This window comes from Monodon monoceros, unplaced genomic scaffold, assembly GCF_005190385.1.
Source record: "Monodon monoceros isolate NGI ecotype Baffin Bay Population unplaced genomic scaffold, NGI_Narwhal_1 Super_Scaffold_18, whole genome shotgun sequence".
NCBI classification, from domain to species: domain Eukaryota; kingdom Metazoa; phylum Chordata; class Mammalia; order Artiodactyla; family Monodontidae; genus Monodon; species Monodon monoceros.
The window spans coordinates 151,982,397-152,009,751 of record NW_021703774.1 but is presented as its reverse complement, the minus strand read 5'-3'; the positions used below and the strand labels follow the sequence as shown (position 1 = coordinate 152,009,751).

Here is a 27,355-nt window from a genome sequence, read left to right as displayed (position 1 = left end):
ACTCATCTGGTGCACGGATGGGAAAGTGGTACACCGTGTGCACCTCCCATACATCAAACTTAAGGCTCTGCTTGGCCGCTAATGGCGAAGCAGAGGAGACACATGTCATGGCACGTCATGCTGGGTGTCTTTAGAAGGCAAGAACACTAAGTGGCAGAGGGAGACTCTGGGGGTAAGGAGGACGCATCATTCTTAAAAAGCAAACTGTTTCCTTGGTACGCATTTCCATATGGGATAAGTCCACACTACATATGGATAGAGAGATGTGCGGAGAACCACAGACACCCACACGCTCTGCGCGGGGCCTGCCTGAGGCTTCCCTGTCACGGCCTTGCTTCCTCTGCCTCTGAGCTGACAGTTCCCAGTGTGCCAGGGAGAGGAGGGCTGTATAAACGGGGCCCCGACTGCTTGAGGCAACCGCCTTTTCCACTTACGTCAAACTCACAAGGCAGAATACGTCCGACAAAGCGCCGACGTTTAGTGATGATTCACAGGCACCTGTGAGCAGTAGGTCCCCCGGGCAAAGCTGTAATGAAAACGGCAACAGGAGCGCCCTCTTACTGACTCTCAGGCTTGACCCTGTGGCTCCGGATGCTTTGATTGCCATAAAACTAGCAAGAACATGGGAAAGGTCCAGTTTAAAAGCCAGAATATATTTTGCTGAAAATATGAATGTGTGTGTGCCTTCCAGAGACTGTGCTCCCTGAGGGAGACCCGCACAGTTCGTTAGGACATAAACAGGAACAAGAGGTAAGGAAGGGCTTCACTTAGTAGAAAACTAGCAGCATCATTTGGCTCCCTGGGGACATCCCCCAGGGTCCTCATCAAGCAGCCTCTCCGTAGGGGGAGGGTCGTGCCTGGTCAGCACAGCTATAACTCATCCATCATGGCAAGCAAATCATCGCCCTTGCTGGCACTCCGCCTTGGCTGGTCCAAGATCTCAAACTCCCCCATGATCCGAGCCAGCTCTTCGTTCGTCTGCTGGTCCTGTGAGAGAAATGAGAGGTGGAAGGGAATGAGGAGGATGTGTGGGCACCATGGCCTCTTTGTGCAGTTGGTAGTTAATTTTCCCACCACTGTGATGCATTTCAGTTCCTCACCTGTTTGTCAGAATAGGGACTACATTACGTGCGGATTAGAGAGGAGAAGGGAGGGCCTTTGAAGTTCAATGTTATTATAAGATGAGGAGGGGAATAAGAATTGACTTGTGTAATCCCCTGCACACACCTGAGTAGCTTGGATGTTGATAACTTCATAGAATAACTCTTCTGGCCTGGTTAGCGCTGCCTGTCTGCACAAGATGGTAGAGAAATGGGTCAAAGGTTAGGGTTTTCTCCCTGCTCGTGTGGCAAACTGGCCCTTGATAATTTGGCAACCTATTTTTTCTGCCTCGCCTTCTGCCCTTTCCATTCACCTTTCTACCCTGTCCCCAACCAGTGCACCCTACACTCCAAGAAGTCCTTTTATGTCTCTGTGCCTTTGCACGTACTACTGCCAAGAACGTTTCTCCCCTTCCTCTGCTTGGCAAACTCCAAGACCCAGCTCAGTTGCCAACTCCTTCAATCCGCGGGTGCAAAGTCAGTCGCCGTGTCCTCCACTGGAGTGTTTATGACATGGCGCTCGAGTGACTTGTGCAAGTGTTCGTGCTCCTACGACACTGGGAGTGCCTGAGGACAGGTCCCAGGTCTTCCGCTCCATCTGTGGGTCCCCACACGTACCACAGCACCTGCCACTTCAGTGGAGAGGGAAATAGAAGGCAACCCCCATCCCAAATATTTGGTTGCGAGGAGCATCACATGAGATAATGAAGCCAGAGGTGCTCTGTAAACTGTAAAGCGCTGTGTCAGTCTCAGTGAATTGCCACCACTATTGGTTCTGGGGGAGACTGATCCCAAAGATATCATGCTCCGACCTCCTTCTGGTTTACCAGTCTTTTGTTAACATGATTATCTTGACTTCCAATTCTCTCATTGAGTTGTACTTTGCTAAATGAAACATTAGAACTATTTTTTGAATGAATCCACAAAGTTCAGGCTATTTAATACTGGTGGATTCTTCTTTAGGTTATTGAGTTTGCTGGTATTTCATTTGTGGTCTTTACATCTGTGTTTATAAGGGTCATTGGTTTATAACAGTCATTTTTCGGTTCTTATCACACTTAGGATTTTTATATAGGTCTTTAAAGAAACAGGCTGAAAACATACTCTTCCTCTTCATCAGTGGTGAAGAGATTCAACCGGAATCCTGGCTCAGGGCCACTAGGTTTCTTAATCTCCATGCCTCCTATCAGCCTGGCCAAGAGATTCAGCTCTTCTTTAGCAAGAGGGTTTGGAGCAATGCTTTCCTGCAGGAACAATTTCATGATTTTTAGCCACATGAAGGAGATCACATTTTCTGCTGAGACCCCAGAGCCCCGGGGTGGTATTATATAACAAGGCAAAACGATAACAGTTTAAATTACTTCTGGGAAGGACTGGGTCCAAATGAAACATAGAAAACAGGCTTAACCAAGAGAGAAATAACCTGTGTCAGAGGCAGAGGGACTCTAACAAGGCACAAACCAGAGATTCTCAAGATGAGGGGAAGGCCCCAGGGATCCCCATTCTCCTCAAATTACCTTCCTCCTTGAAGGAGAAGAACGTTGCTTCTCCTTCAGGCAATCTAGTTCCCCCAGCCTTTACAAGTAGGAGGCTCCAGGTCCAAGGGCACTCATTCCATGGGAGCGACCACACTGCGCTCAGGTGGTGTCCGTGCACAATCCCTCCCCCCGTGCCCCCACCGAATCCCCTCCGTCCTGTGGCTTCCACTCACACTGCCTGGTCCCACTGCAGCCTTCCCCCCTCCTCCTAACCGGCTCTCTCTAACGCAGCCTTTCGCTGCTTTGCCTATTGAATCAGGCCCCATGTCCCTGCCCAGGCAAATCTCTGACCACTGCTGCTATCACGTTATGATCTAGCCATGTGGGAGAGACGCTGCCTCCCCGCTTCCCCCAACACTATGATTCTGGGTGCTTTTGCTCATGCTGTCACCTGGGTTTGTATGCCTGTTTCTCCCTCTGGGCTGTTTAGTATCTTCTTCACTCTACAGCCTCGCTTGAATGTCGCCTCCACTGAAAAGCCTTCTTGTTCCCTGTCCTCCGCTACCCCCCCCCCCCGCCGGACAGGACATGTGTTCTGACACAGCTCTTTACTCAGAATGCTCAGCGAGCGTCTTTCGTCTTCCGCCGTGTTGTAGTTATCTGTTCCATCACCGTCTTTATAAGCCCCTTCAGGATGGGACCACATCTAAGCCAGCTCTGTGTCCTGGGAACCCAGCCCATAGACGTAGTTCAGTAAATGTTTACAGAATAACTGAGTATTCCATGATTTGTCCTATAGCTAGCTGGTAGCTAGTTCAGTGAAAATTTGTACAACAGAATTCAGAGAACCAAAAACCCCATTTTCAACTTAGCTTCCACATCATTACACAGGAAAGCACTGAAAAAGGGATGTTTTAAGGATCAGAATACACACAAGTGCTAAACTCAGCAACCACGGACCTCGTGACACTGGTACAATGCTATTTCACATGTCCTGGTGTGTGGTTCCTGCTTAATTATGGTGGGAGCCAAGTTTAAAATTACCTAATTAGATCACTGGAAGTCTCCATGAGAAACTGTAATTAAAAACCTGTGTGATGGGGACTTCCTTGGTGGTACAGTGGTTAAGAATCCGCCTGCCAATGCAGGGGACACAGGTTTGAGCCCTGGTCCGGGAAGATCCCACATGCTGCAGAGCAACTAAGCCCGTGAACCACAACTACTGAGCTTGCGCTCTAGAGCCCGTGAGCCACAACTACTGAGCCTGCACTCTAGAGCCCGTGAGCCACAACTACTGAGCCCACGTGCCGCAGCTACTGAAGTCCGTGTGCCTAGAGCCCGTGCTCCACAACAAGAGAAGCCACCGCAATGAGAAGCCCATGCGCCTCAATGAAGAGTAGCCCCCGCTCCCTGCAACTAGAGAAAGCCCGTGCACAGCAATGAAGACCCAACGCAGCCATAAATAAATAAATAAACAAATAAAATTTAAAAACAAAAAACCTGTGTACTGGTAAGGCGGAATGGAGAAGATTGCAAACAATGAGGGAAATGTTGGCCAGCTCTGAAATCTAGAGATCCCTCCCTCTCCCCGTCCAGACTCTTGTATCTAGAAATAAGCTATGAAGGTAAACAAGGGAGGCAGAAGCTTACCTGTGTCTGTGCAGCTAAGTTCTCTGATGCTCCAGACATATGGGTTTCCACGGGCCGGTTCACACTGTACCTGGTGGCAACAGAAAACCACAAAAACATTGTCCAGCCCTTTTACCCTGACTTCCTTCTAACTCATAAATATAGTGCATAGTTTTTATTTTGAGGCATTAAAAAGTGTCCAGAAAGGTGCTGGGAATACAGAATACAACTAAGTGGGTGTCAACCACTCAAATTTTGCTTCTTCCCCAAACAAAATATCTGGGAAGCTGTGTGGAAATTTTTTCTCTGGCAAAATAATATGTACTGCTGAAAAAAACATGATCGGTACGTGAAGGCCAGGCCCTTTTGGATCGCCACTGCAACAAAGGTTTTGGCTAGCTCTCTTGCGTGGCTATTTAAAATTATTTATCTTTTCAACTTGTTAAGTTACCTTATGTTGGGAAATCTGAGGTGCCCTTTGGAAACATCGGGGCTCTGCATGCCGTATATCTAAGGGGAAATTCCTCCAATTGTCAGCAGGGATTTTTCATAGCAGAAGTCAAGCTGGTTTTTTAAGTGAAGGGACTTCCGTTGGACTTGAATTCATTTGGGGAAGGAGGAATTTGCTTACATATTAGTTCCCAGTTTCAGGACTCGGTCTCCATAGAGTTCAAAAGATCCTTCTTTGGGGGCAGCGACATAGCTCCCGCCGTGCTTGAATTCTACCTTCCTCACTTCTTCGCCTTTGTTGTTGAACGTCCTACAATACAAAGTAGGACGTGATGACGTGTTCTCCAAGCTTGGAGAGTCCCGGAGGCTTCTTTAATCTTGGTACTATGGGACCAAAGGGAATTCACGCACTGCTTCAAGATAAAGATGCTGGTTGATATAATGATAGTAATATAATAATAATAATAATATTTATTGAGTACATGTTATGTGCCGGGTGCTGTGTAGCACTTTGGAGCATTACAGTATTACCTTATTCATCCTCACAGTAAACGTTCAATAGATGAAGAAATAAATCCTGGAGAACCGGGTGGTTTGTTTCAAGTGTCTGCGAGGTGACAAGCTGGGATTAAACCTCACCTCCTCACTGCTGTGCTCAACTGAAGAAAAGGAGGGGCCCCAGCAGGGCTACATTCTACGTGGTGGCCCACATACTGCTTTCCCAGCACCCAAATATTGGTCTGACAATTACTGTTGAGAATTCACCTGACGAGTCCGGGAACTTTGGTTCCCCAGGGAAGAGGCCCAGACACTGGCAACACAAAGCGACCGTTGGAATTCTGAACTTTGTCCTTTAGAAATATGGACACCTGGAAAAAAAATACTTATTGTCATTTTTCTTGGTATATTTCCATAGACATATGCATTCTGAGGATGGAAAGTGTGTAATGGCTTAAGAATGCTACCTAAGAGAGGAAAACTCACTGTAACTAACACCTGCAGAGGTGTAGTGTTTTTACACAGAACTCCTTTGGCGCCACACGTCAAATCTTCCAGGTGAGTAGTGCTACCCCCCCTGCCTTAATGAGGAGGCTGAGGTTCACAGAGTGAAATGACTCGCCCAAAGAGAACAAAAAGAGACAGGACCAGGATTCAAAACCAAGGTTGACTCCAAATTCCACACCCATTCCTTGGTTCCTTGCAAACTTTCCATACAGCTGTGAGGCTTGACCTATAAGAACCTCATTATCTCCGTTTTACGGATGAGGAATTGGTGGCTCAGAGGTTAAGACACTTCCTCTAGGCCAGCCAGCTCATAAGGGGCAGGGCTGAGGATTCAAGCCCTTGTGTTTCTGACTCCAAGCTCTCAGCTATGTGCTGGACCGGTGGATCCAGCTCGCATTAGAGTCTGAAGGTCTTCTCTGTGCCTGAAAACCCTACGTGATGCTTACTTCTTACTCCTTGCTTTGTGCGCTCTGTATTCAGGTCTTGGGCAGGTTAAATCCCATCAAGATTGTAGCACTTAATCAATTTTATTGGGGAGTTCCCTGGCTGTCCAGTGGTTAGGACTCGGTGCTTTCACTGCTGTGGCCTGGGTTCAATCCCTGGTCGGGCAACTAAGATCCCGCAAGCTGTGCAGCACCGCCAAAAAAAAAAAAAATAATAATAATCCGTTTTATTGGAGCTTCGCTTCCTCATCTGTAAAGTGAGATACATTTGAAGGTCCCTTGAAACTCTAAAATTCTACAAGATTACATTAGTAATATCAAGAATAGGCATCTGTTGCATGCAAGGCAGTGAAAATGCCAAGTGGTAAGGGTTTGTACACTGGCGGTCTGGCCTGCCGACGTTAGACTGCCCAGGCTCACAGCTCAGCTGGGCCTCTCCTTGGCTCGGGGTCTTTTGGTAAGTTACACCACCTTTCTCTTTGGTAAACTGGGGATAATAACAGAACCTATTCAATGGGTTAGTTGACCACTATGTCAAATGATGAACAAAAAGCACTCATCACAGAGCCTGACACATAGTAGGTGCTCAATAAGAGATAACTAATATTCTCAGTATCACAGTCTAATTGGGCACAGGACACAGCATAGAATGGAAAAACGGCGACCCTATAAAACACGGTACGCTGAATGGAATATTCAGATGAGCCCACTGAGGAGCACGACCACAGGCAGAGGGGGTGGGTAGGTGCAACTGCGGGTTTGGAGCTGGGCCTGGAGGAGGAAGGTGGGTGTGAAGACACTTCAGAAGCAGAGATGGGCAGGCACAAGGCATGTTTTGGGGAAAATGTGTACACTGGGTTGGTTGGAGGGTTTGGCTTTAAGGAATTCTTAACCTTGAGATTCTGTGACCAAGGGATATGAATACAAGCATGGAGAAGGAAAATTTTGGGAGAGAAGTGAGACCATATGTAGGTACTGGACTCTCTGTTAGCTAATTCTAACAGGGTTGACTATGTCATAGATCTGAAATGTACAAATTTAAGTCAATTGTGTGTTTGACCTGAGAATCTGTCCTTGGCTGGATGGGACTTTGGGGTCTGCCTGCTTGCCCAGCCCCTCTGCTGGCCCTCAGCTGTAGGTGTGACTCTCCCGTGCCCTGTTCCTCTCACTCCACCCTTTTTATTCCGAGGTGATCTCATCTACACCCATAGGCCAGTATTCACCTCTGCGCTGATGGCTCCCAGATCTGGAGCTTCCACTCAGTCTTCCCCCCTGGGCATCTGACCCATCTACCCCATTGCCTATTAAACGTGTCCACCTATGGGTTCCATGGGATGCACCTCCAATTCACCTTGCTCAGAACAGGGCTCAAGCTGGCTTCCCTAACCTGATCCCAGTGAATGACACCATCAGGCCACCAAGTCAGCAGTCTGAGTCCCCTGCCCACCACCTTCCCATGGCCCTTCAGTCGCCAAGCCCTGCCCACCTGGTGATCACTTCTGTGTCTGGCCCCTCCTCTCTACCCTGCTCCCTAGTGCAGACCTTCATCACCTCCAGCCTGGCCACTGCAGAGCCTCCACACTGGCCTCCCTGCCTCCGCTCTCCTCTGTGTTTCATCCATCCTCCACTTTGCGGTTAGAGAGACTCTTCTAAACTCCTATCTGACTGTGTCCCTCTCCTGCTTCACTGGCTCTCTGCTGCCTGGCAGATAATGTCCAGTTGACCCTTGTTCCTCTCCGCAGCCACGCTCCTCCCTGAACCCTGTGTTCTCGCCATACTCAATTGCTTGCAGCCCTCTGGCCCCCCGTGCCAATTACACCAGGTGGTTACATGCCTGTGCCTTTACTGAGATGGCGTCCTCTTAACCCCTCCTCCTGTTTTCCCATGGTCCTGGTGAAAACCTATTTCTTTTCTTTCGTTCTTTCTTTTTGTGGCCACACCACATGGCTTGTGGGATCTTAGTTCCCCGACCAGGGATCAAATCCGAGCCCGCTGCAGTGGAAGCATGGAGTCCTAACCATTGGACTTCCAGGGCCCCCAAACCTATTTATTTTAAAAGCTATTGGATACTCTATGAAGACTCCCTGATGCTCTTGGGTAGAGGTGGCCATGGCCCACGTTGTGTCCTCCCTCTTCACACTCTTCTGGGTCAGAACCAAACATACCCAAGGTACTTAGTGCACTTTCCCTTCTCTGATGAGGTCCTGAAGCCAGGACCCACGTTTCCTATGGAAAGAGGGAATGAAGGTCACAGAGCTGTGGGGCTGGAGTGCTGGATGAGACATCTCCATGAGCACCCACATTCCACAGGACGATGGTAGGAGTCAGGTGGCCAAGAGGAAGTGAGCCAGGGATGTAAATGCTTGGTGAATGTGGGTGAGTGACTTGGCAGTCGGTTTCAGCAATGAGGGATGAGTGCAGGGCTTTGGATGGTGTAATGGTTGCTGGACTGGCCTTACAAGAGGAGGGCTAAGTTTGTGAGGGCAGGAAAATAATGATCGGAAGGTGAGGGGGAGAAGCTGGCAAAATGACTGACTCTGCTTCTCACATCCTGCCTGTGGATGAGGGAGAATGACCGGCCTCCTTCAGGTGGCCAGAAGACTTCGCATACCGTCTCTCTGCTGTACGCTGAGGATTCCCACATTTACGTCTCCAGCTTGGCGCTCTCCTCTGAGCTCCAGGATTAGGTATTCAACTACCTACTTGACTCTGCTACTTGGAGAACAAATCCAATTTAAATAGAATTGATTATTTTTTCTACTCAAATACACTTCCCTTCAGTCCTTCCCCCACTCAGAAAATGGCACCAGCCACTTAGGAGTTTTTCTTTCTTCTTCTTCCCCTCATTCCCTACATCTAATCTCTTAGTAAATCTTACTGGCCCTGCCCCGAAGGTATATTCCATATGTGTCTCTAATCCCAGTGCTTTCATTTTTACCTAGATTTTGTAACTGCTGTCCTACCTCTACCCTTGTTCCATTTAATTCATCTTCCAGACACAAATCATGTTACCATTCACCTTAAGATGCTCCAGATCTCTGTTTTAGTAAACTCCTTTACTAGGGTCTAAAGCTAAGTCAACTGGTAGGTAGGTACCAGTTTATTTATGACTGGCATCTCTTCTGATTAGTTAGTGCCCATGCTGCACAAGTGGTTAACTTTATTTTAAATATCACCCCTGCCTAGATATGCTCCATCCTCATTGGCTTTCGCTCTGTCCAAGGAGCGTATCATGCTTTTTCCTACCTAATGGCGTTTGAACTAGCTGTCCCTTCAGGTTAGATGCTCTCCCCTGAGACCTTTGTTATTACACTCTCAACTGAAATATCTGTCGTCAGAAAGGCTGTCCTTGCCTCTATCGTCTACGAATGTACCGTCCAGTAATGGTAGCTACCAGTTAAGCATGACTATTTAAATTTAAATTAAATCAGTAATTCAGTTTCTCTGTCAAACTAGCTATATTTCAAGTACTCAACAACCACATGTGGCTAGTGGCTCTCATATTGGATAGCACAGATACAGAACATTTCCATCACCGACAGGAAGCTCTGTTGGACAGTGCTGGTCTAAGGCAACATCCTGTCCCAGTTGCCTTCTATAACTTTACTGTATATGGCCACATTCCTAAGAGTTATCAGAGCCATAACACGATTTACGTGTCCTCCTTGTCTCTACCTACTAGCACGGAACCTCCTCAGGACAGGGCCTCTGCCTCGTTCACTTCTGTATCTCAGGACTGAAAACTGCCTGGTGTAGAGTAGGCACTCAATACATATTTGTTAGATGGACTAGTTTTCCAGGGATGAACTGTTTCCAAGTGGAGTGGATAATGGAGTGGAGGTGTAAGGACCATGCTATGAAGAGGCGAAGATGGAGTTATGTTTTCCAACAACTGGAAGAGGGGGAGTGCAGGAAGAAAGTCCATGATAGAAGACGCACGTGTGGGAAGGAGCATTTGGAACAGGGTGGGTGACCTGAGGGCCCACCTTTTAGGAGGCAACTCTGGAGGGGCTCTGGAGAGCTGAAGGGGGGTGGGACTTGAGATGGTTGTACATAACTGCTCAGGACTCCAAATGGAATCGGTCTTCATGCAGCCTCTGGGGCCTGGGGCACAGGTCAGGCCTTGACCATACTAAGGCTACTTCACGTTGTTTTGTGATATCACAGAAAGCTTTGGACATTAGGATGGGGAGTCTTGCATTTGCTTTGGTTAAACGATGAGCAAGGGAGTTTTCAGAGCTGTGTTTTCTTGATTTAGTTAGTTTTGCTAACAGAATCTAAAAACTATGAAGGTTGTTTTGAGCACAGAGAGAATCTGTATAGGCAATCATAAATTGCAGCTGAGCAGAAATACCATTAAAGACCAGATTTGGAAAAGCGGCCGGATGTTACAGACCAGTGGCTGAGTAACGTCAGGGTATGTGATTCCAATTTCTCTTGATGAACATTTTGATGTTTCATTGCCTGCCCATTTAGCAATTAAAGCTTAATATATTTTGTGGTTTAATATATTTTAATGATTTTGTTATAGACTTATTATTAGGAAAGTCTTTTTATCATAATGAATTTTATCTTGCCAGAATTGAGAAGTCAATATGGCTGCTTATATTACTACAGTCCATAAACTAATGTCCAAATATGCAGTCTTGACAACCATATGATGCAGAGTTTTTAATATTTAAAGCAACACGAAACTTCATCTTATTTGTACTTTCATATTTTTAATTTTAATTGGTGACTATTAGAGATCTTAATTTATATTGATGTTATTATTGCTCCATCCATAGCAAATGAAATTATTCATGGGGGTTAAAAATAAAATTGGACTCAGCGTTGAAATCTATTTGTCTTTCCCTGTCCACAGGAGGGAAATAACAATCAGGTTCTAAGCATATTCTATTTCTTCTTTTTTTGAATTTTATTTTGTGAATATGTTACACATGCACATATACAAAATTTAAAAGGTTCAAAGGGTGGGAATTCCCTGGTGGTCCAGTGGTTAGAACTCTGTGCTTCCAATGCAGGGGGCACAGGTTCGATCCCTGGCCGGGGAACTAAGATCCCACAAGCCGTGTGGCACGGCCAAAAAAAAAAAAAAAAGAAAAAATGTTCAAAGGGTACACGAGGGAAAGTCAGTCTCTCTTGTATCCCTGTTCTCCATGCAGTTCCCCACTCCCAGGAGCCAACCACTGTGACCAGTTTCCTGTACATCCTTCCAGAAGCATTCTATAGTGTATACATATATATACAAGCAAATACATATATATTACATGTGATGGTTCACTTAATCCTCCTGAAAAACCCTAAATTAGGTACTATCACTTCCATTTTTCAGATGACGAAACTAAGGCGCCAGGGAAGTAATTTGCCCAAGGTCATGGAGCTGTGCTGTAGGTGGGATTCAAGCACAGGAGTGCCTGACTCCCGAGCCTGGGCTCATTTTGCTGTATCACCCACCCTCCCATACCAGCGTGTTAAATTCTGGGAAGGAACAAAGTCCTGTGCAAGAGAGACAGGCCCCAAATTCAGAAGCTCAGAAATGTGTTTTTCAAAGTTAGGGTGTAGAACTGTCTGGAGGAGGCAGGGTCAACTGGGAGGCGAGAGCCAACAAGAAGTATGAAGGCCTGAGCTGGGCTGGTGGTGACAGGAATGGAAAGGAGGGTGTGGAGAGTGAAAAGGCAGACTCGATGGGCCATAGAAGCAATTAGAAGATCAGAGAAGGGAAATCAAAGGTGTGATGCTCTGGTTCTGAGCCGAGTGAGTGAGGGAATGGTGGCGCCCTGAAAAGAAACCGGAAGTTGGGCAGGACTTGAATTGTGGAGACTAGTTTAGCTACAGACGTTAGGTTGTGGGCATGGGAGAGTGTCTCCCCAAGCGGGTGGAGATGTGGGTCTGGATGGCAGGGCTGGGGCAAGGGTTGGGTAGAGGTTAGATGTACGAGTCATAGGTGGAAGGGTCAGTCGGCAGCCAAAGTGGGGAGGAAAGTGATTCCTCACGAGCAGGGGGTGGGTAGAGGCAGAAGGGGGAAGGCTTGGAGACAGGAGGAGGGGGAGGAAAGAGTGAAAGGCAGAGAGATGGGAGAGGTAAGGGAAGGCCAGGACGGTATGGTGCCAGGAAAGTCCATGAAAGGTGACAGTTTCATGCAGCAGGAGGGCAGCCTCCTGACAGCTCAGACACTGGAGAAGTCAAGATGATAAAGGCTTGAGAAAAGGTTTTGGAATTGAGATCAGGCAGGTGGCCTGGGGAAGCAAGGGAAGAAGCCACATTTTAAAGAAATACATAAGGTAACTGGGAGGGAATGGTGGCATCACTGTCTTCCTTGGTCCATTGAAAAACTGCTGCGATTTGCTATGAGCATGGAGCTCAACACCGAGGATGTTGCTAACTGGGCAGAATCCCAGCCTTATCTGCCCTGAAGACTTGCACCCTGTCTCCCCAGGACAGCAGCGGCAGGGTGCTCCCAGGCCGCCCACTCACTCACCCTGATGTGCAGGTCCTGGAAGAAGATAAGGAGCGTCTGCCGGATCAGCTGGAACTCCCCCGCAGAGAGACCCCCATATATCTGCGGAGGCAAAGCAGATAGAGGCATTCCACTTTCAGAAGTGAGATGGAAAGTGCGGACAGGCGGGGGTGGGTGGGTGCCCAGGGATGGGAGCCAGAGAGCAAGGAGAGGACTCAGCTGCTGGGCAGGCGGGGCAGGAGGGCCAGCACTGCACCCCCACCTGAGGGACAAGCCCCACGGTGGCACACGGAGCAGCATGCACTTTACCTCCCCTGTTCCCCAAGATTCTATAGAACATCCACCACCAACTCCCTTTCAGAAAAGTTAGGCAAGAACAGCTATGCTCTGTATCATTGCTTCCCCAATTATGAAGGCAACAGTGAGAGGGTATAAGATGATAATGTCTCTTGTGTTTCCAAAATGGATACCTGTAGATTTTGAGAGTTTTCTGGGAGAGGCAGGTTTTGTCATTCCTCACCCTGTTCTCTTTGTCATAGAATCTGCCTGTCCTTAACAGAGGAATGAGAACGAGTATTGGGGCTGAGAGGTGATAAACTGACGATACGCTTACTTCAGTCAGCTGCTGGAAAGTCTCATCCACTTGATGCAGGATGGTTGGGGAGTCTTGGATGAATCCCTTGATGGCATCTAAATGATTGAAAGTGACCAGCAACACATCCTTGGGACGAGGACACAGCAATACTTGATATTTGAAAGCCATTGTCATCAGGTCATAGAGCTGCCAACCCATACATGAATAAAAGAAACAGGACCATAAAGGCAGACATCAGAACCTCAAATGATGATTCAGTCGGCACTTACCGGAAACCAATTCTGGGCTTATCATGCAGCTCAGTGACCATATCTAGTCATCACTCAAACCAAGACACTGTTGAAGTAAAAAGGGGTGATAGTAATAATTAAGCTGGGACAACAGGAGTAAACCGGGATGTTCCTGGGCAAACCAGGATTTCTGGCCAGCTTACATGTATTGTTGATGGACCACACGTGAAACAGTACGGGCAGCTGGGGGGCCCTGGACAAGGTGCTGGACGTGGAGAATGAAAACCCAAATTCAAGCCCTCCTTGCTGCTAACTTGTTGGATGGCCCTGGCCAAGTCTCTTCGCCTCTCTAAGCCTGAGTTTTCTCATGCGTAAAAAATATTCCTGGGACTCCCCTGGTGGTCCAGTGATTAAGAATCCTCCTTCCAATGCAGGGGACACGGGTGTGATCCCTGGTTGGGGAACTAAGATCCCACATGCCACGGGGCAACTAAGCCTGCACACCAGATCTACTGAGTCCGTGCACTCTAGAGCCCATGTGCCACACTAGAGAGCCCGTGTGCCACAACTACTGAGCCTGTGTGCCACAACTACTGAGCCCATGTGCTCTGGAGCCTGTGCGTCACAACTAGAGAGCCCATGTGCTGCAACTACCGAGCCCGTGTGCTGCAACTACCGAGCCCGTGTGCTCTGGAGCCTGCATGCCACAACCAAAGAGCCCGGACACTGCAACTACTGAGCCTGCACGCTCTGGAGCCCGCGCACCGCAACTGCTGAGCTCGTGCGCTCTAGAGCCACAACTAAAGAGAAGCCCGCGTGCTGCAACGAAGATCCTACATGCCGCAACTAAGACCCGATACAGCCAAATAAATAAATAAATATTAAAAAAAAATACTCCCTAATTTCCCAACATTGCAGAACAGCTGAGAGGAGTAAATGAGAAAACACATGTGAAAGTGGCAAGAATGAAGTTCCACGACTGTATGAGATGAAAAATGAAACTTAGTAAGAGATCAACAAGCCCCAAGTATGGTATGACCACCCGTGAAGATCAGAGGTGAGACACTGGTGAGGACCAAAGTGGTCACAATAGGCTTTGTGGAAGAACTGGGCCTGCTACAGACTCAAGGCAAGGTTCCAGCTGGCTGAGGGAGGGGAAAGGCATTCTAGTGGAGGGGAACATCATGCGTGAGGGTCTGGAGGCAGCTACAGCCATGCTATTTTCCTGGGAGAAAGAGTAGAGCAGCCTGACTGGAGGGGATGGTTTGTGTTCGGGGTGGTGGGAAATAAAGGTGGGTACGGCAAGGTTGGAGTGTTAGAGGTTTTAGAAAGATGGACAAGATAATTTAGACTAGATGTGGTAGAAATTGGGGGCTACTGAAATGCTCTGTGCTGATGTGATAAAAGTAGTAATTAAGTGAGATTGGTGACTCTGGCCATGATGAGATTCGAGAGAAGGGAGAGACTGGAGTGGGGAGGATTAGCTGGTGCCTGGCTCCTAAGAGGGTGGCAATAACATCTACTGATTGTATGAATGAAAGAAATTTTGTTGGAGTGACCCAGATGGAAGGCCTGGAATAAAGATGGTGGGGATGGATAAGGAAGGGAAAAGAAGAGCATGTGACACTCAGGAGGAAAGCTGTCAGTACATGGTGCTCGCCTGACTGGATTCGGGAGACGATCGGAGGGCTGCATTTCCAACTTAGTGCCTGGGAGATACATGATGCTACGACGGAGGGAGGGGAGTTTGGGAGAGAAGGTATGGACACATCTGAGGTGGGCTTGGGAATTAAACTACAGCCACCTGAATGCTGTGCAAGCACGTGGATATGCATGGCCTCAACTGATCCCCCTTAATTTCACAAGAACTCTATGAGGTACGCATTATCCCAAGTTTAAAAATGAAGAAGCTTGCCTAATTTCACATAGCTGGTACTTAGTAGTAGGGTGAGATTTGCAACTAAAGACGGTCAGATCCTGAAGCACGTGCTAGAACCCTCTACACGATTCCCTTTCTCCAACATGCAGATAAACATCTCGCTTAGAAGGTGGCATACAGCAGGAGCAGCCTGGTTGTGTGTGTGTGTGTGTGTGTGTGTGGGTGGGTGGGTGGGTGTGCGCATGCACACACAGGTGTGTCTGATACTGGAGATGTAGATTTAAGACTCTCCATCATCACCATCAAACATTAAGTACCTGGGACGTCCCTGGTGGCGCACTGGTTAAGAATCCACCTGCCAATGCAGGGGACATGGGTTCGATCACTGGTCCAGGAAGATCCCACATGCCGCGGACCAACTAAGCCCGTGAGCCACAACTACTGAAGCCTGTGCGCCTAGAGCCCGTGCTCTGCAACAAGAGAAGCCACTGCAGTGAGAAGCCCGCACACCGCAACGAAGAGGAGCCCCTGCTCGCCGCATCTAGAGAAAGCCCACACGCAGCATCTAGAGAAAGCCCGCACGCAGCAACGAAGAACCAACGCAGCCATAAATAAACAAATAAATAAATTTATAAAAACCAAAAAATATTAAGTACCTGTTGTGTACAGGGCACTGTGCTAGGAATAAAGGATAAAAACAGGTATAGGATGAAGAAATGAAAGTTCAGATGAGTTATTCAGTCAATTGTGTCTCAGAGCTATTGGTAGAAAGAAGACTTGAACCCAGGGTTTTTTATTCCAAGTTCTGTGTCCTTTCTCAGTGGAAACCTAAACTTTCTTAAAGGCAGAGGGAGAGGAACAAGCAGAGAAGAGAAGATACCGAACATTTATCGAACATCTATGTGCCAGGCCTTCTTGTGTCATTATTATCTATGTTTCTCACTTAATCTTCCCACTAACTGATGAAGTAGCTATTATTATCCCCATCTTATAGATGAGAAAATGGAGGCTCAGGGAAAGCAAGTAACTTTCTAAAGGTAAGTGGCAGAAGGTAAGAGGGCATAGTTAAAGGCAGTCTGTCTCTCTGAGGTTTCCAGGTACCAGCAGTGAGACACTGTTGATTTTTGCACACCTGGCACCCACTGTCAGTCCTCATGACTTATAAAAATTCACATAATGAAGGGACTTGAAAAGGAACTATTATTATCATTATTTTAAAAACTAACTGAAGTCCATGTATTATTCAGATTTTATTAGTTTACCCTAATGTCTTATTTCTGTTCCAGGATCGCACATTATATTTAGTCATCATGTCTCCTTAGGCTCCTTTTGGCTGTGACAGTTTCTCTGGCTTTCCTTGTTTTTGGTGGCCTTGACAGCTTTGACGACTGGTCAGGTATTTTGTAACATGACCCCCGAATGGTATTTGTCTGATGTTTTTTTCATGATCAGCCTGGGGTTGTGGGTTTTTGGGAGGAAGATCACAGAGGCAAAGTGTTATCCTCATTGCATCATATCAGGGTACCACCACATGGCTTATCACTATTGATGTTATCACCTGGTTGAGGTAATATTTGCCATGTTTTTCCACCGAGAAGTTAGCTGTTTTCCCCCTCCTTTCCATACTGTCTTCTTTGGAAGGAAGTCACCAAGTGCAGCTACATTCAAGCAGTGGGGAGTTATGCTCTCTATTCCTGAGGGCAGAGCATCTATATAAGTGTTTGGAATTCTTATGAACAGGAGATTTATCTATTCTCTGCCATTATTTATTTGGAATTATTCCTTTTAAAATTAGAGTACCCAAAAATTGGTTTCGCAAAGAAACAGATATGTATATATTATAAATATTGGGTTGGCCAAAAAGTTCGTTTGGGTTTTTCCATAACATCTTACATCTTTACATCTTCCGTAACATCTTTGGGAAAAACCCAAACGAAATTTTTGGCCAACCCAATAAAGTCTGAGCAGTTTTGAATTTGCTTAAAAAAAAAAATGCCTGGTTTGCAGAGCTGAGCTTTGTTAAGGAAGAAGCAGAATTAAAGCTTTTAGGGTTGGGTGCTTGTATTGGGTTAAGGTGTTCCTAAACATGGACATGCAAATCAGCACACTCTTTGGGTGACATAATGGAATAAACAACACAGGGGTTGGTGCAGATGACTTCTGAGGTCCTTCCCCACTTGAAACTCAAGAACAACCCATGTTTACATGTGCCTGTCTTATGCCGGGCACCACTGCATACGTCATCTCATTTGATTCCAGTCTGTGATCATCCACAAGAAATGCAGCCCAGGGGACAGAGGCAGCTGTCTGCTCACCTTATCCATGCTGGCCTGGTTTAGTCTCATGATGGAGGCGTGAGCCAGGCGGTCGTAGACTGTCCTCAGGGCCTTTTTGGAGTAGAGCTCTTGGGGTTTGAACAATTCCTCCATAAACTTTCGATTGAACATGGTTGAGATGATGTCATTCAGAACTGTAGAGACAAGAGAAGATGCAGCTGAACAAGGTACTGGCGGAAGCTTTATTCAGGAAATGCTCCCTGGGTATGAATGGAATGGAGGAGCCGGGCCTATGTAGAGTGGGGATGTGGATGCGTTTGGTGGGATCTGCTCCCTGGGGAGAAACCACACAGGTGTCCCAGTAGAAAGCAGGGTCAGGAGTGCTTTATGAGACCATCTCAGGGCAAACATACATGTGACGATGTACAAAATACGCTGTGCTTCAACGGTTACAAACCACTTTTACATACATTATCTCACTTGGTGATAGGGGATAAGTTTCTTCTTTCTTTAAAATAGATTCCTATTAGAATCTTTAAAAAAGATTCTTTTCGATTAGAGCTCTACCTTAAAATGATAAACAGCATCATGCTGTTTTGTTTGTTTAGCAAGTTTATAAAATTTTTACTCAAAATTAAATTTTATAAAAATGGGACCTATAATGGTAATTGACTCTTTTTTTTTTTTTGCAAAACAGTTTACAAAAATAGACAAGTCTACCCACTGGTTAGAGATTAAAACTTTTCTAATGTTTCTATAAGATGTGTACTTCAGATAAACACCATTTTAGGATGCCTTAATTTCTATATATGATCTATAATATTGATATTATACTGTAGTGATATGTCTCATACTGTTGTTCAGATGGAAAATGTCCATACGGTGAGAATAAAAGGTCCTAAGGCATGTGCAAACCAAAGTTTCTACAATTCTAGTTTTTCATTCACTCATTCATTTAGATATTTTGTGCTACTCAAATAACATTAGTTGAGGGCTAGGAAAACCCTTTGGTACAAGAAATAAGAATGGGTATGGTTGAACACAGATTATTCTTAATTAAGCCAGATATATTCCTGCCTAAAGGTGAGGGTATATGGATGCTGAGACTATACATTCATAGTAATTAAAATTTGAAAGAAAACTGGTTACTTAACATAATTATACAAAATCAATTATCAAACGTGGGTGATTATTGCTGAAAGATACAGACGCCTCTTTCTCTTGCCACACAGAGGACACACCAGGTGACTGGCTGTGGCCTTGTATCTTAGAGAGTGAAGGCAAGGTCATGATTTCGGGCACCCTCTCAACCTGTAAGTAACTGATAGACGTACACTGAGGGCTCAGGCCAGCATTTTAAAGTATCTCAAAGGGCAGTTTTGGGGAGAAGCGGGGAGCTGAGGGCTAGTTGTACTTAAATTTTAAATGGAAGGGCTACAGAGAGAGGGGAGAGGGGGAAGGGAAACATCTCCCTCCCCACTCCCCCCCCCCCCAAGACACAAAAGAACAGACTCCTTCTAGAAGTGTTGAACTCACACTTGACCTTTGGATTTTACTCTATACTCCATCCCATTAGTGAGGAAGCATCAGATCCGTTACCAACACAGGGCATCCCTCACACTGGACAGTTCCAACCCAGGGCAGCTTACCTTCGATGTGCACTAACATTTCCCCATTGTCTCCCTAGAGACAGATGAACTCTTCTGGGTTTGCCTCAAGCACAGCCTTTTGCCTTTGACCTAACCAAGCAAGGACCTGCAATAAATTGGGCTTTCTGACATTTTTCTTACCACAGCCTATATAACATGTAGAATTTGCAAGGAAATAGCTACAAATGGAAAGACACGTATAAAGCCTCAGAAGAGAGAATCTGAAGAATTTTCCATAGGTGTACGTAGGCCAGGGAGGAGTGCCAAAGAGGAAGAATTCAAGTTAAAGAATCACACCAGCTCTGATTATGTTCACGCTTACAAAGAGCTCCCATTTCCCTAGGGGCTGCAATATGTCCCTAGGGTCTTTGAGCCTTTAGCAGAACCTAGGAAATTAGCTTAGGCTCAAATAAATCAGCTCTAAAGGAAAGACAATCCCAAGGTGATTGTTAGCCACTCTGGCAAAGTAAAAAGCAAAACGAAGCCTTTCCCCTGGGGGGAAGTGAATAAGCTATGTATCACCATGGCTCCTTGCACGAGAACTTCCAGAAAGTTCTCCTGCTGGAAAGAGAGCACAACAGGCCCTGTCCCTGTGGGCAGAGCAGTGAACACAAATGTCCCCAAGAGGAAATGGCAGTTTTACTGTTGGGCCCTGGCACCCAGAGCGCCCACCTTTCACTTAATTCTTTGGGGGCACAAATTAACATGCTTATATCTCACAGTGTGCTTCACCTGGCACTTGGTTGACGTAGGCCTGCTGAGTACGAGACACTGAGATGAACAGCAGGGCACAAAGAGGAAGTAAACTTTGTCCTTGCCCAAGAGTAGCAGCCCGCACCGTATTCAAGTTAAACCTGAGAAATAGTTTTAACCCGATCTGTCAGTTGGTGCCGGTGTTGGTTTCTGGCACTCTCACGAGCTCTGCATACTTTCATGAGGCAGGAATGTGCTAGCAGCCAGATTTCATCAGGAGACTAAAGCCAGGGAGTGGGGTGGTTTTTCACAGGTGCACTGGAAGGGTCAACAACTGAGTTGTTCACATAACAGGCTTCTAATACCGGGGTCAGATTATGAAGTCAGGTTCTGCTTATTATTTTTGGACGCTTAAGTTAAGATAAATTCCAGTGATTCAATTACTTACATGAAGAGTCTTCAAAATCCATACTTCTCACCTGAAGTTCTGCCGTGCGTCAAGAGGTGGGCCAAAAATTGCTCAAGAGAAGTGGTGAAAGATGGTTGTGAAATATCATAAAAGAGTTATCAACCACTTCGATTGGGCTTTTCTTTGAGGCTGGCCTGATGAAATAATTCTCTTGATGAAAGCAACTGAGTTTTTATCAGCTACCTCTGCTGCAAATTTTATTGTTTATGGGAAGATACAACTTGGAACCAAGGGTAAAACAGAGAAGCTACTACTTCTGGATGATTACCATGTTTTGAAGCCTTATTATGTTCCAAGTACTGGGCTTAGAACTTTCCATGCATTATCTCATTTAAACCCCAGGACAGCTCTGAATTATTATCCAATTCTGTCAAGGGGGAAAACTGAGCCTTAGAAAGATTAAAGTCCAAGATGACACAGCAGACGGTGGACTTGAAATTATAATGGGGTTGTTTGATTTTAATGTTTGTGCTCTTAAATATTATATACATTATCTCCTCAGCATACTTGGTGTGGGGAGAGCACTTAAAATATCGAGGACATTGGCTATGACGTGCATAAACTATACCCAAATGTCAAATGATGGAAGATATTCGTGACAGTTAAAGGTGAGAAAGGCTAAGGTTTTATTCTGAGGAATAGACAGCTTTTTCAGGTTTGCTGCTAGTTGTAGGTGAAGAGGAAACTGAAGATTTGGCATGATAAGGCCATAGTGCGTGCGTGTCATGCCTTCTGCACACAATCCCGGCGGCCATGCAGCCATAGACTTCCATTTTTCTTGGTTGTTCAACAGATATCTCCGTGTACTAAGCAGAACAGCTCTTAGGCTTCACGATGCTGTCACAGAATTGTTTTAAGGATGACTAAATGGGACAGCCTATCCAGAAATATTGCTACTGCTCCAGCTATCCTTGCAAAGCTTGGAACTGATGAAAAGGGACAAATACCTCAGGTGCAATATGGTCCTTTGGCCAATGTTTCCTTGGTTTTCATCTTCCACTCTGTATTTAGTTAAGTAAAAGATTCAAATGTATAACCGATGTCTCAGGTAAAGAGAAACTCACACCTATTCTTTTATTTGGAAATATTTAGAGTGGCCCCACTTTAAGCCCCGCTGATGAAGGACTGGGTAAACCTGTGGATGCAGACTGAATACATGCAGCCCCGAAATAGCATACCTCGTTTTCTGTCCACCTCTGTCCATTCATCTACATGAAGCATATAAAAAGAAAACACCAGTTCATGAAGCAAGAACGTTATTTTCAATGAGGCTTTAAAAATACCAATTCCAATTACCTGGCTTATGAAACTTTAGTTTTCATGTTTGCATTAACGTTTAATGCAAATGCTCTGCCTTCCATTTGAAACTCTTAAAAGGATGATGGTTAAACAACAAGTTCCAAAAAAGCCCTAGGGGGGCTGTTATCTTACAGAGGGTGGCTTAGGAGGAGAGGAAGCTCAGGAGGACTAGCTACCCTGGGGTTTATCTTGAAAGGCTCAAGAAGTCATCCCCTCTAACACTCTGAAAATACACATCATTCAATACAAGGCTTTTAAAAACACTAACTTCCACAAGGAAGAATAACCCCAAGAACAGGGAGAGAAAGGATTTTCTTTCTTCACAACCAGATTTTCTTATTACTGTAAGATTTTGCTTTCTCGAGTACAGACAGAACCGCTCAAATTAAAAAAACTTGAAATGTGAATTAATAGGGAAAAAAGTCTATTTGTTTCTGATTTACTTTTTATAGAGAGAGGCATGGCTTCCATGTAAAAAGAGGGATATAACGATGTACAGAAAGCTCCTGAGGACAAAGGTAGTCAGGGAGATGCCAAGAAGAGACCAAATAAGGAAAAATGTACTTGGCTAGAGAAACCTGTGAGAATCAAGATCCTTTATGGGTTGAGACCTGGCTCTACCACTTACTAGCTAGATAACTTCAAACAGCTTGTTTAACCTCAGTTTCTTCATCTGTGAAAGGGGGATGATAACTGCACCTACCTTGTAGGGTTGTTGTGGGGATGAAACAGACACATCAGGCACTTAGCTGGCTTCTCTCCTAATTCTGCTTTCTCTACTGCAGAACTCTGGACACCACCCATAAAGGATGGTGATTTTTTTTTCCTTAATTTTTTGGGAGAGATTACAATCTAGAGAAACCACCCACAGATAAACAGAGCTCCACACACATCCACATTTCAAAAACATTTTGTATTTTGGTGTAGTTTGGAAACATTTGCACTAGATTGTTTGAGAGGTGATTTCTGAGGTTATAAGCAAAGCATATAAGCAAAGCATATAAGCAAAGCCTTCAGTACACAATACCAACAGCTTCGAAGAGACTGGCCTGAAAGCACAGCCAGTGTCATGTCCTAACTAACTGCAAAGGGTTCCCACTGCAATGTCAGACTCCGCTGGGAAAATTCATCATCTTTCTCCCACAAGAGCCACAGGGTTTAGGAGAGAAAACACTGGGGAAGCAGCACCAAGAGTCTGGCCTTCTTAAAGCAGATGCTGGCTTCTTTGGCATAATGTCCGCATCTTCTATCATTTCGTGGCATTTATTTTACAGGTGGTCTTGCCTGATAGGCTCGTGGGAATTCAGAGAGATAGAGCTGCAACCCTCTTGAAGGTGTGTTTGGGAACAGAGGGGCTGCCAGGGGCTCACCTACCCTAAGGGACAGTGATTACCTGCTGCTGACAAAACAGAGCTGGCTAACACATGCCCAGGGCTACCAGGCACTCCCGCAGGCAGTGACAATCAGCTCCAGCAGAGGTCTCTGTCGTGCTGTGTGCTCCTGGCCCACTTCCTCCTGAGGATCCGGGGAAGGTAAAGGATGCCCTGTTTTTCTATTATTTCTCCAGATGACTTGTTTGTGACAATTCCACTTTACTTATATTTTGAGTGGGAGGTAGGCCCAAGGATATCCAGAGCTGCCTGTTAAATTGGAACTAGAAAAATAAAAACAGAACCTCACGGCATTCGGTTGCTCAGTACTACGCTGTGACCTGCGTATCTTGGGAAAATCACTTAATGGCCCCATGCCTCAGTTTCCCCTTGTCAGCTGAGGAACGTAGACAAAACGTAAGAGGGTCTTACTGATGAGTATCTTTAAGAGGGTGGGAGTGAGGCGAAGGCACCTTTTATTATTCTCGCGATTGCTTAAACATGGGACCGCATTCAATATGCAACACTCAAAAGTTGCCCCACAGAGAGAGCACTTCCTTTCTGTTGAATTCTAAACTAGAGGCTGCACTGTGGGGAAGAACTGCAAGATCTGCACTGGCCTTGTGGGAGCAGGATGGCCTCCAGGAGACCAATTAGTTGTATAAGGCAGTGAAAACATCTAGAAGAAATACGATTTCCATTCAAAGCTTCAATGAGGACTAGTTTACCGTGTCTGGTGTTTTATAGGCCTCTGTGCAGGGTTATTTGTCACAGAGGCCCCTGCTCCTGCAGCTACGCCAACTCTAAGTGGTGGAAGAGATGAGTGTTTCTCGATGTTTTGAATCCCGCACTCTCTGCCCTGCTTTCTCGCTCTGTCTTCTGCAGGTCCTCATCAACTAACTACTTTCTGTCATTTCTTTTACAAAATCAGTGGTTATACTGTATTTTTTTTTCAAACCTCTCTGTCTCCTCCCAATCTTCCAGTCCCCTCCCCACCCCACTCCCCCCACAAAGATTCTGACACAGTCCCCTCGGGTATGGAAGTACAGGGCAGCAGTTAAGGATACGGGTGAAGAGTATGAGCTCTGGAGTCTGATGACCTGGGTTTAAATCCTTTACTCTTCCTCTTACTAGCTATGTAACCCTGGGCAAATTAGCCTACTTTCTCCATCTGTAAAATGGGGACAGGACTATTACCTATATGATAAGATAGTTGTGGGGATTAAGGTGTTCAGAGATGTCTATGGTACATGGTAAGTGCTTAATAAATGTTTTTTGGGGCTTCCCTGGTGGCACAGTGGTTAAGAATCCGCCTGCCAATGCAGGGGACACCGGTTCGAGCCCTGGTCCGGGAAGATCCCACATGCCGCGGAGCAACTAAGCCTGTGTGCCACAACTACTGAGCCTGCACTCTAGAGCCCGTGTGCCACAACTACTGAGCCCATGCACCTAGAGCCCGTGCTCCGCAACGAGAAGCCACCGCAATTAGAAGCCCGCGCACTGCAATGAAGAGTAGCCCCTGCTTGCCGCAACTAGAGAAAGCCCGCGTGCAGCAACGAAGCCCCAATGCAGTCAAAAAAATAAAATAAATAAATTTAAAAAAATGTTTGTTGTTGTTGTATTAGGAAGACATATCCCCCAGGTTTAGAATCAGTTACTGGACAGACTGATCAAAAGCCCTACCTCCAGTGAATGTGCAGAAGGGCTGCATCAGGCTCCACCCAGCATCTCACATGGCATCTGACACTCAACCCAACTGTGGAAGGAATGAGTGTGTGAAGGTGAATTATGAAAGGTGGCTGAAACTCCCTGAAGCTGTATCTAGCAAACCCAGAAGGACTGCAGCTCCTGAACACAAAGGAAGCAGGTCCCCTAGTATTCACAGGGTCTTGCCCAGACTGCCTCCTGAAAGACTGCACCTGCTACTCATTGGGTTAAACGTGTTAAATACATGACCTCATTCGATCGTTACAAATTCATTGTAAAGTGCATATTATTATTCCCCTTTTATGGAGAAAGAAACAGGCTTATAGAGGTTACACTCCAAGGTCACACAACTAGTTAAATGGCAAAACTGGAATTGGGACCCATATCTGTATGACTCCAGAGAGCATGCTCTTAATTGCTAATTTACACTGCCTTCCAAGATGTAGACTACCAGTCCAAGAACTACCTGTCAGCTCACTAGTGCCAATAGCCCAGATGAAATCACATAACATAGCGCCAAGGAAAACAGAACCCTTTTGAGGAAGAAATGGCAATGTCATACAAAACAGCAGTTCAACAAACATTTACCGAGCACTGATTTATTCTGTTGCAGGCATTATGCTAGGTGCTGGAATACAAAGATGAATAAAACAATCACATGGGGGAGACAGACGCATATACAGACCATTTCAGTATAATGTGGCCAGCGATAAGGTAGAGAGGGACACACTGGGGTGCTATGGGAGTATGCACAGGCCCTTTCCCATGCGGAGATGAGAGGGAGATGGTTCTTAAGCTGAATAGTGCAGGATGCAAGGGGATAACTAGCATGGAAATGGGAGGTGTGGGGTAGAATGGGAATTACTAGCATGCAAACACGAATGAACATGCTTTAAATGGAGACCTACAAGCAGTTTGGTATTAAGATACACAGTAGGAGGCAGGCAGTGGTGAAAGGTGGGACTGCAGAGGTGGACAGAGGTCAGATCGGGAAGGGCCCTGAAATGTCCTGCCAAGGACTTGGCCTCCATCCAGAGAGCAGTGGAAAGCTGACAAAGGGTTTCAAGTAGCAGGAAGTGTGGACGGATTTGCAGTTTAGAAAGCTCACTGGCAGCAGCGTACAGAATGAATGGAGGAGGTATGCTATAGGGAGTTCTTTTATCTCTTTATGCATGGACTTGGACTCAGTTGCACAGATACAGTAGTGAATATCTGAATATGTATGCTTAACATCTGAATTTGCATGTTTAACATCAATGGAGCATACAGAAACTGTTGGATAGAATAAATGTTTTAACCAGCGGCCATGTCAGTTACCTTTGTACCAACTTTTCTTCCTCTACCTTGAAATATAATATCTCCTTCATAGTTAATCCAGGAAACTTGGTGAAAACAGTTGTTGGTTGAAAAGAGGGGGAAAAAGGGAGAGAAAAGGGGTGGCAGAGAGTTCTGGGTGGCCATTCCTCTGGGGTTAGATGTGCTGTGCACAGGAGGCACATTTTGCACTTTAGAAGCTCTCATATCATTACTTCCACAATTGCATTCTCTCCGAACAATTGTGAAGGGAAAAGATTTACAACTTGTCTTCTATTTTCTTATTTATCTATGTTACTTCAGAACCTCACCTTTCGAGAAATAGCTTCTGAACTTAGCAAGACTGGCCTCCAGTTTATGAAGGAGGATACCACACAGAGGAATGGAGGCTCAGAAGCTTCCCTGGGGGGAAAGAAGATGCTCGGACTAGCAGAATGTGTCGCCAGGTGGTGGGCCATCTGGGACTCCCACATTTGGGAGGGACCGGTTGTCAAGAGAGATTGGGAAATCATCTCCAATTTAAGGGGATGAGTAAATGGCGGGGGGGGGGGGTCAGGTTCCCTAATAATATCCAACAGGGGTATTAAATCCCTCCGCGGTGAAACGATCTTTTGGGGACTTTGCTCATGAGGGCTCTGCCTGGATGGGGCTGTGGGTTGTGAAAGAGGTCCATGGCTACGAGAGAGCAGGGTGCAGGGGTGTTGGTCAGTCTGTAAAGGGGCCTGGCTGGGGAGCTCTGGCTGCGAGAGCGGGGGCGGGGGCTGGCTGTGCGGGCCTGGTCCCTCTCACCTTTCCGGGCCTTGTCTCCCGGGATGTTCTGGGCTCGCAGCCGCTGATCCAGGATGTAAAGCATCTCCCCACCCAGGTTCAAGAAGAGCAGCGGTAGCGTCCGCACCGACATGGTGTCGGAAGCGAACGCAGCTGGTACAGAGCCCGGAGGTTTGGTAGTCAGAGGCCTGGAGGCCCGTCAGACGCGTCCTCGAAGCCCGGTTGCTAGGCAACACGGCGGACGGCAAAGAAGAGCCAATCAACAGGCCGCTTGTTGGGAGGAGCCCGGGGGCGGACGCGTATTGGGCGGGGCGGCGAAGACCTACAGGGTAGATTGGTCCGAGCCGGAGGTGGGAGCGGCTTGGGCCTTAGGCCCGCAGCGCCTGTTTTGAGTTTCTTGAGCCCCGACGGATGGGTGAGTACCCGGCAGGGCTGGCGGCCCGGCTTCTTTCACGCCGTTACCCTCACCCCGCCGGCCCGCGTGCTCACGTGCCCACGTGCCCACGTGCCCCTGAACCAGGGAAACCCAAGCAAAACTCCT

The 27,355-nt window shown here is 46.4% G+C and overlaps 1 protein-coding gene across 2 annotated transcripts; it reads right to left on the bottom strand.

Moving 5' to 3' along the window:
• Positions 1-207: 207 nt before the first annotated feature.
• OSCP1 (organic solute carrier partner 1) lies at positions 208-27,062 on the bottom strand. Of its 2 annotated transcripts, XM_029229135.1 has the most exons (10): positions 26,836-27,062; positions 17,585-17,739; positions 13,179-13,346; positions 12,587-12,667; positions 5,423-5,526; positions 4,839-4,967; positions 4,229-4,298; positions 2,205-2,344; positions 1,228-1,291; positions 208-987 (listed from the first exon to the last, which is right to left on the bottom strand). In XM_029229135.1, the coding sequence occupies exons 1-10, from the start codon at positions 26,945-26,947 to the stop codon at positions 871-873; spliced, it is 1,140 nt and encodes a 379-aa protein (XP_029084968.1). In that variant the 5' UTR covers positions 26,948-27,062; the 3' UTR covers positions 208-870. The 2 variants fall into 2 exon arrangements, with proteins under 2 accessions (XP_029084968.1, XP_029084969.1); XM_029229136.1 differs by lacking the exon at positions 1,228-1,291 and having other exon boundaries at positions 651-987.
• Between the last annotated feature and the right edge of the window lie 293 nt (positions 27,063-27,355).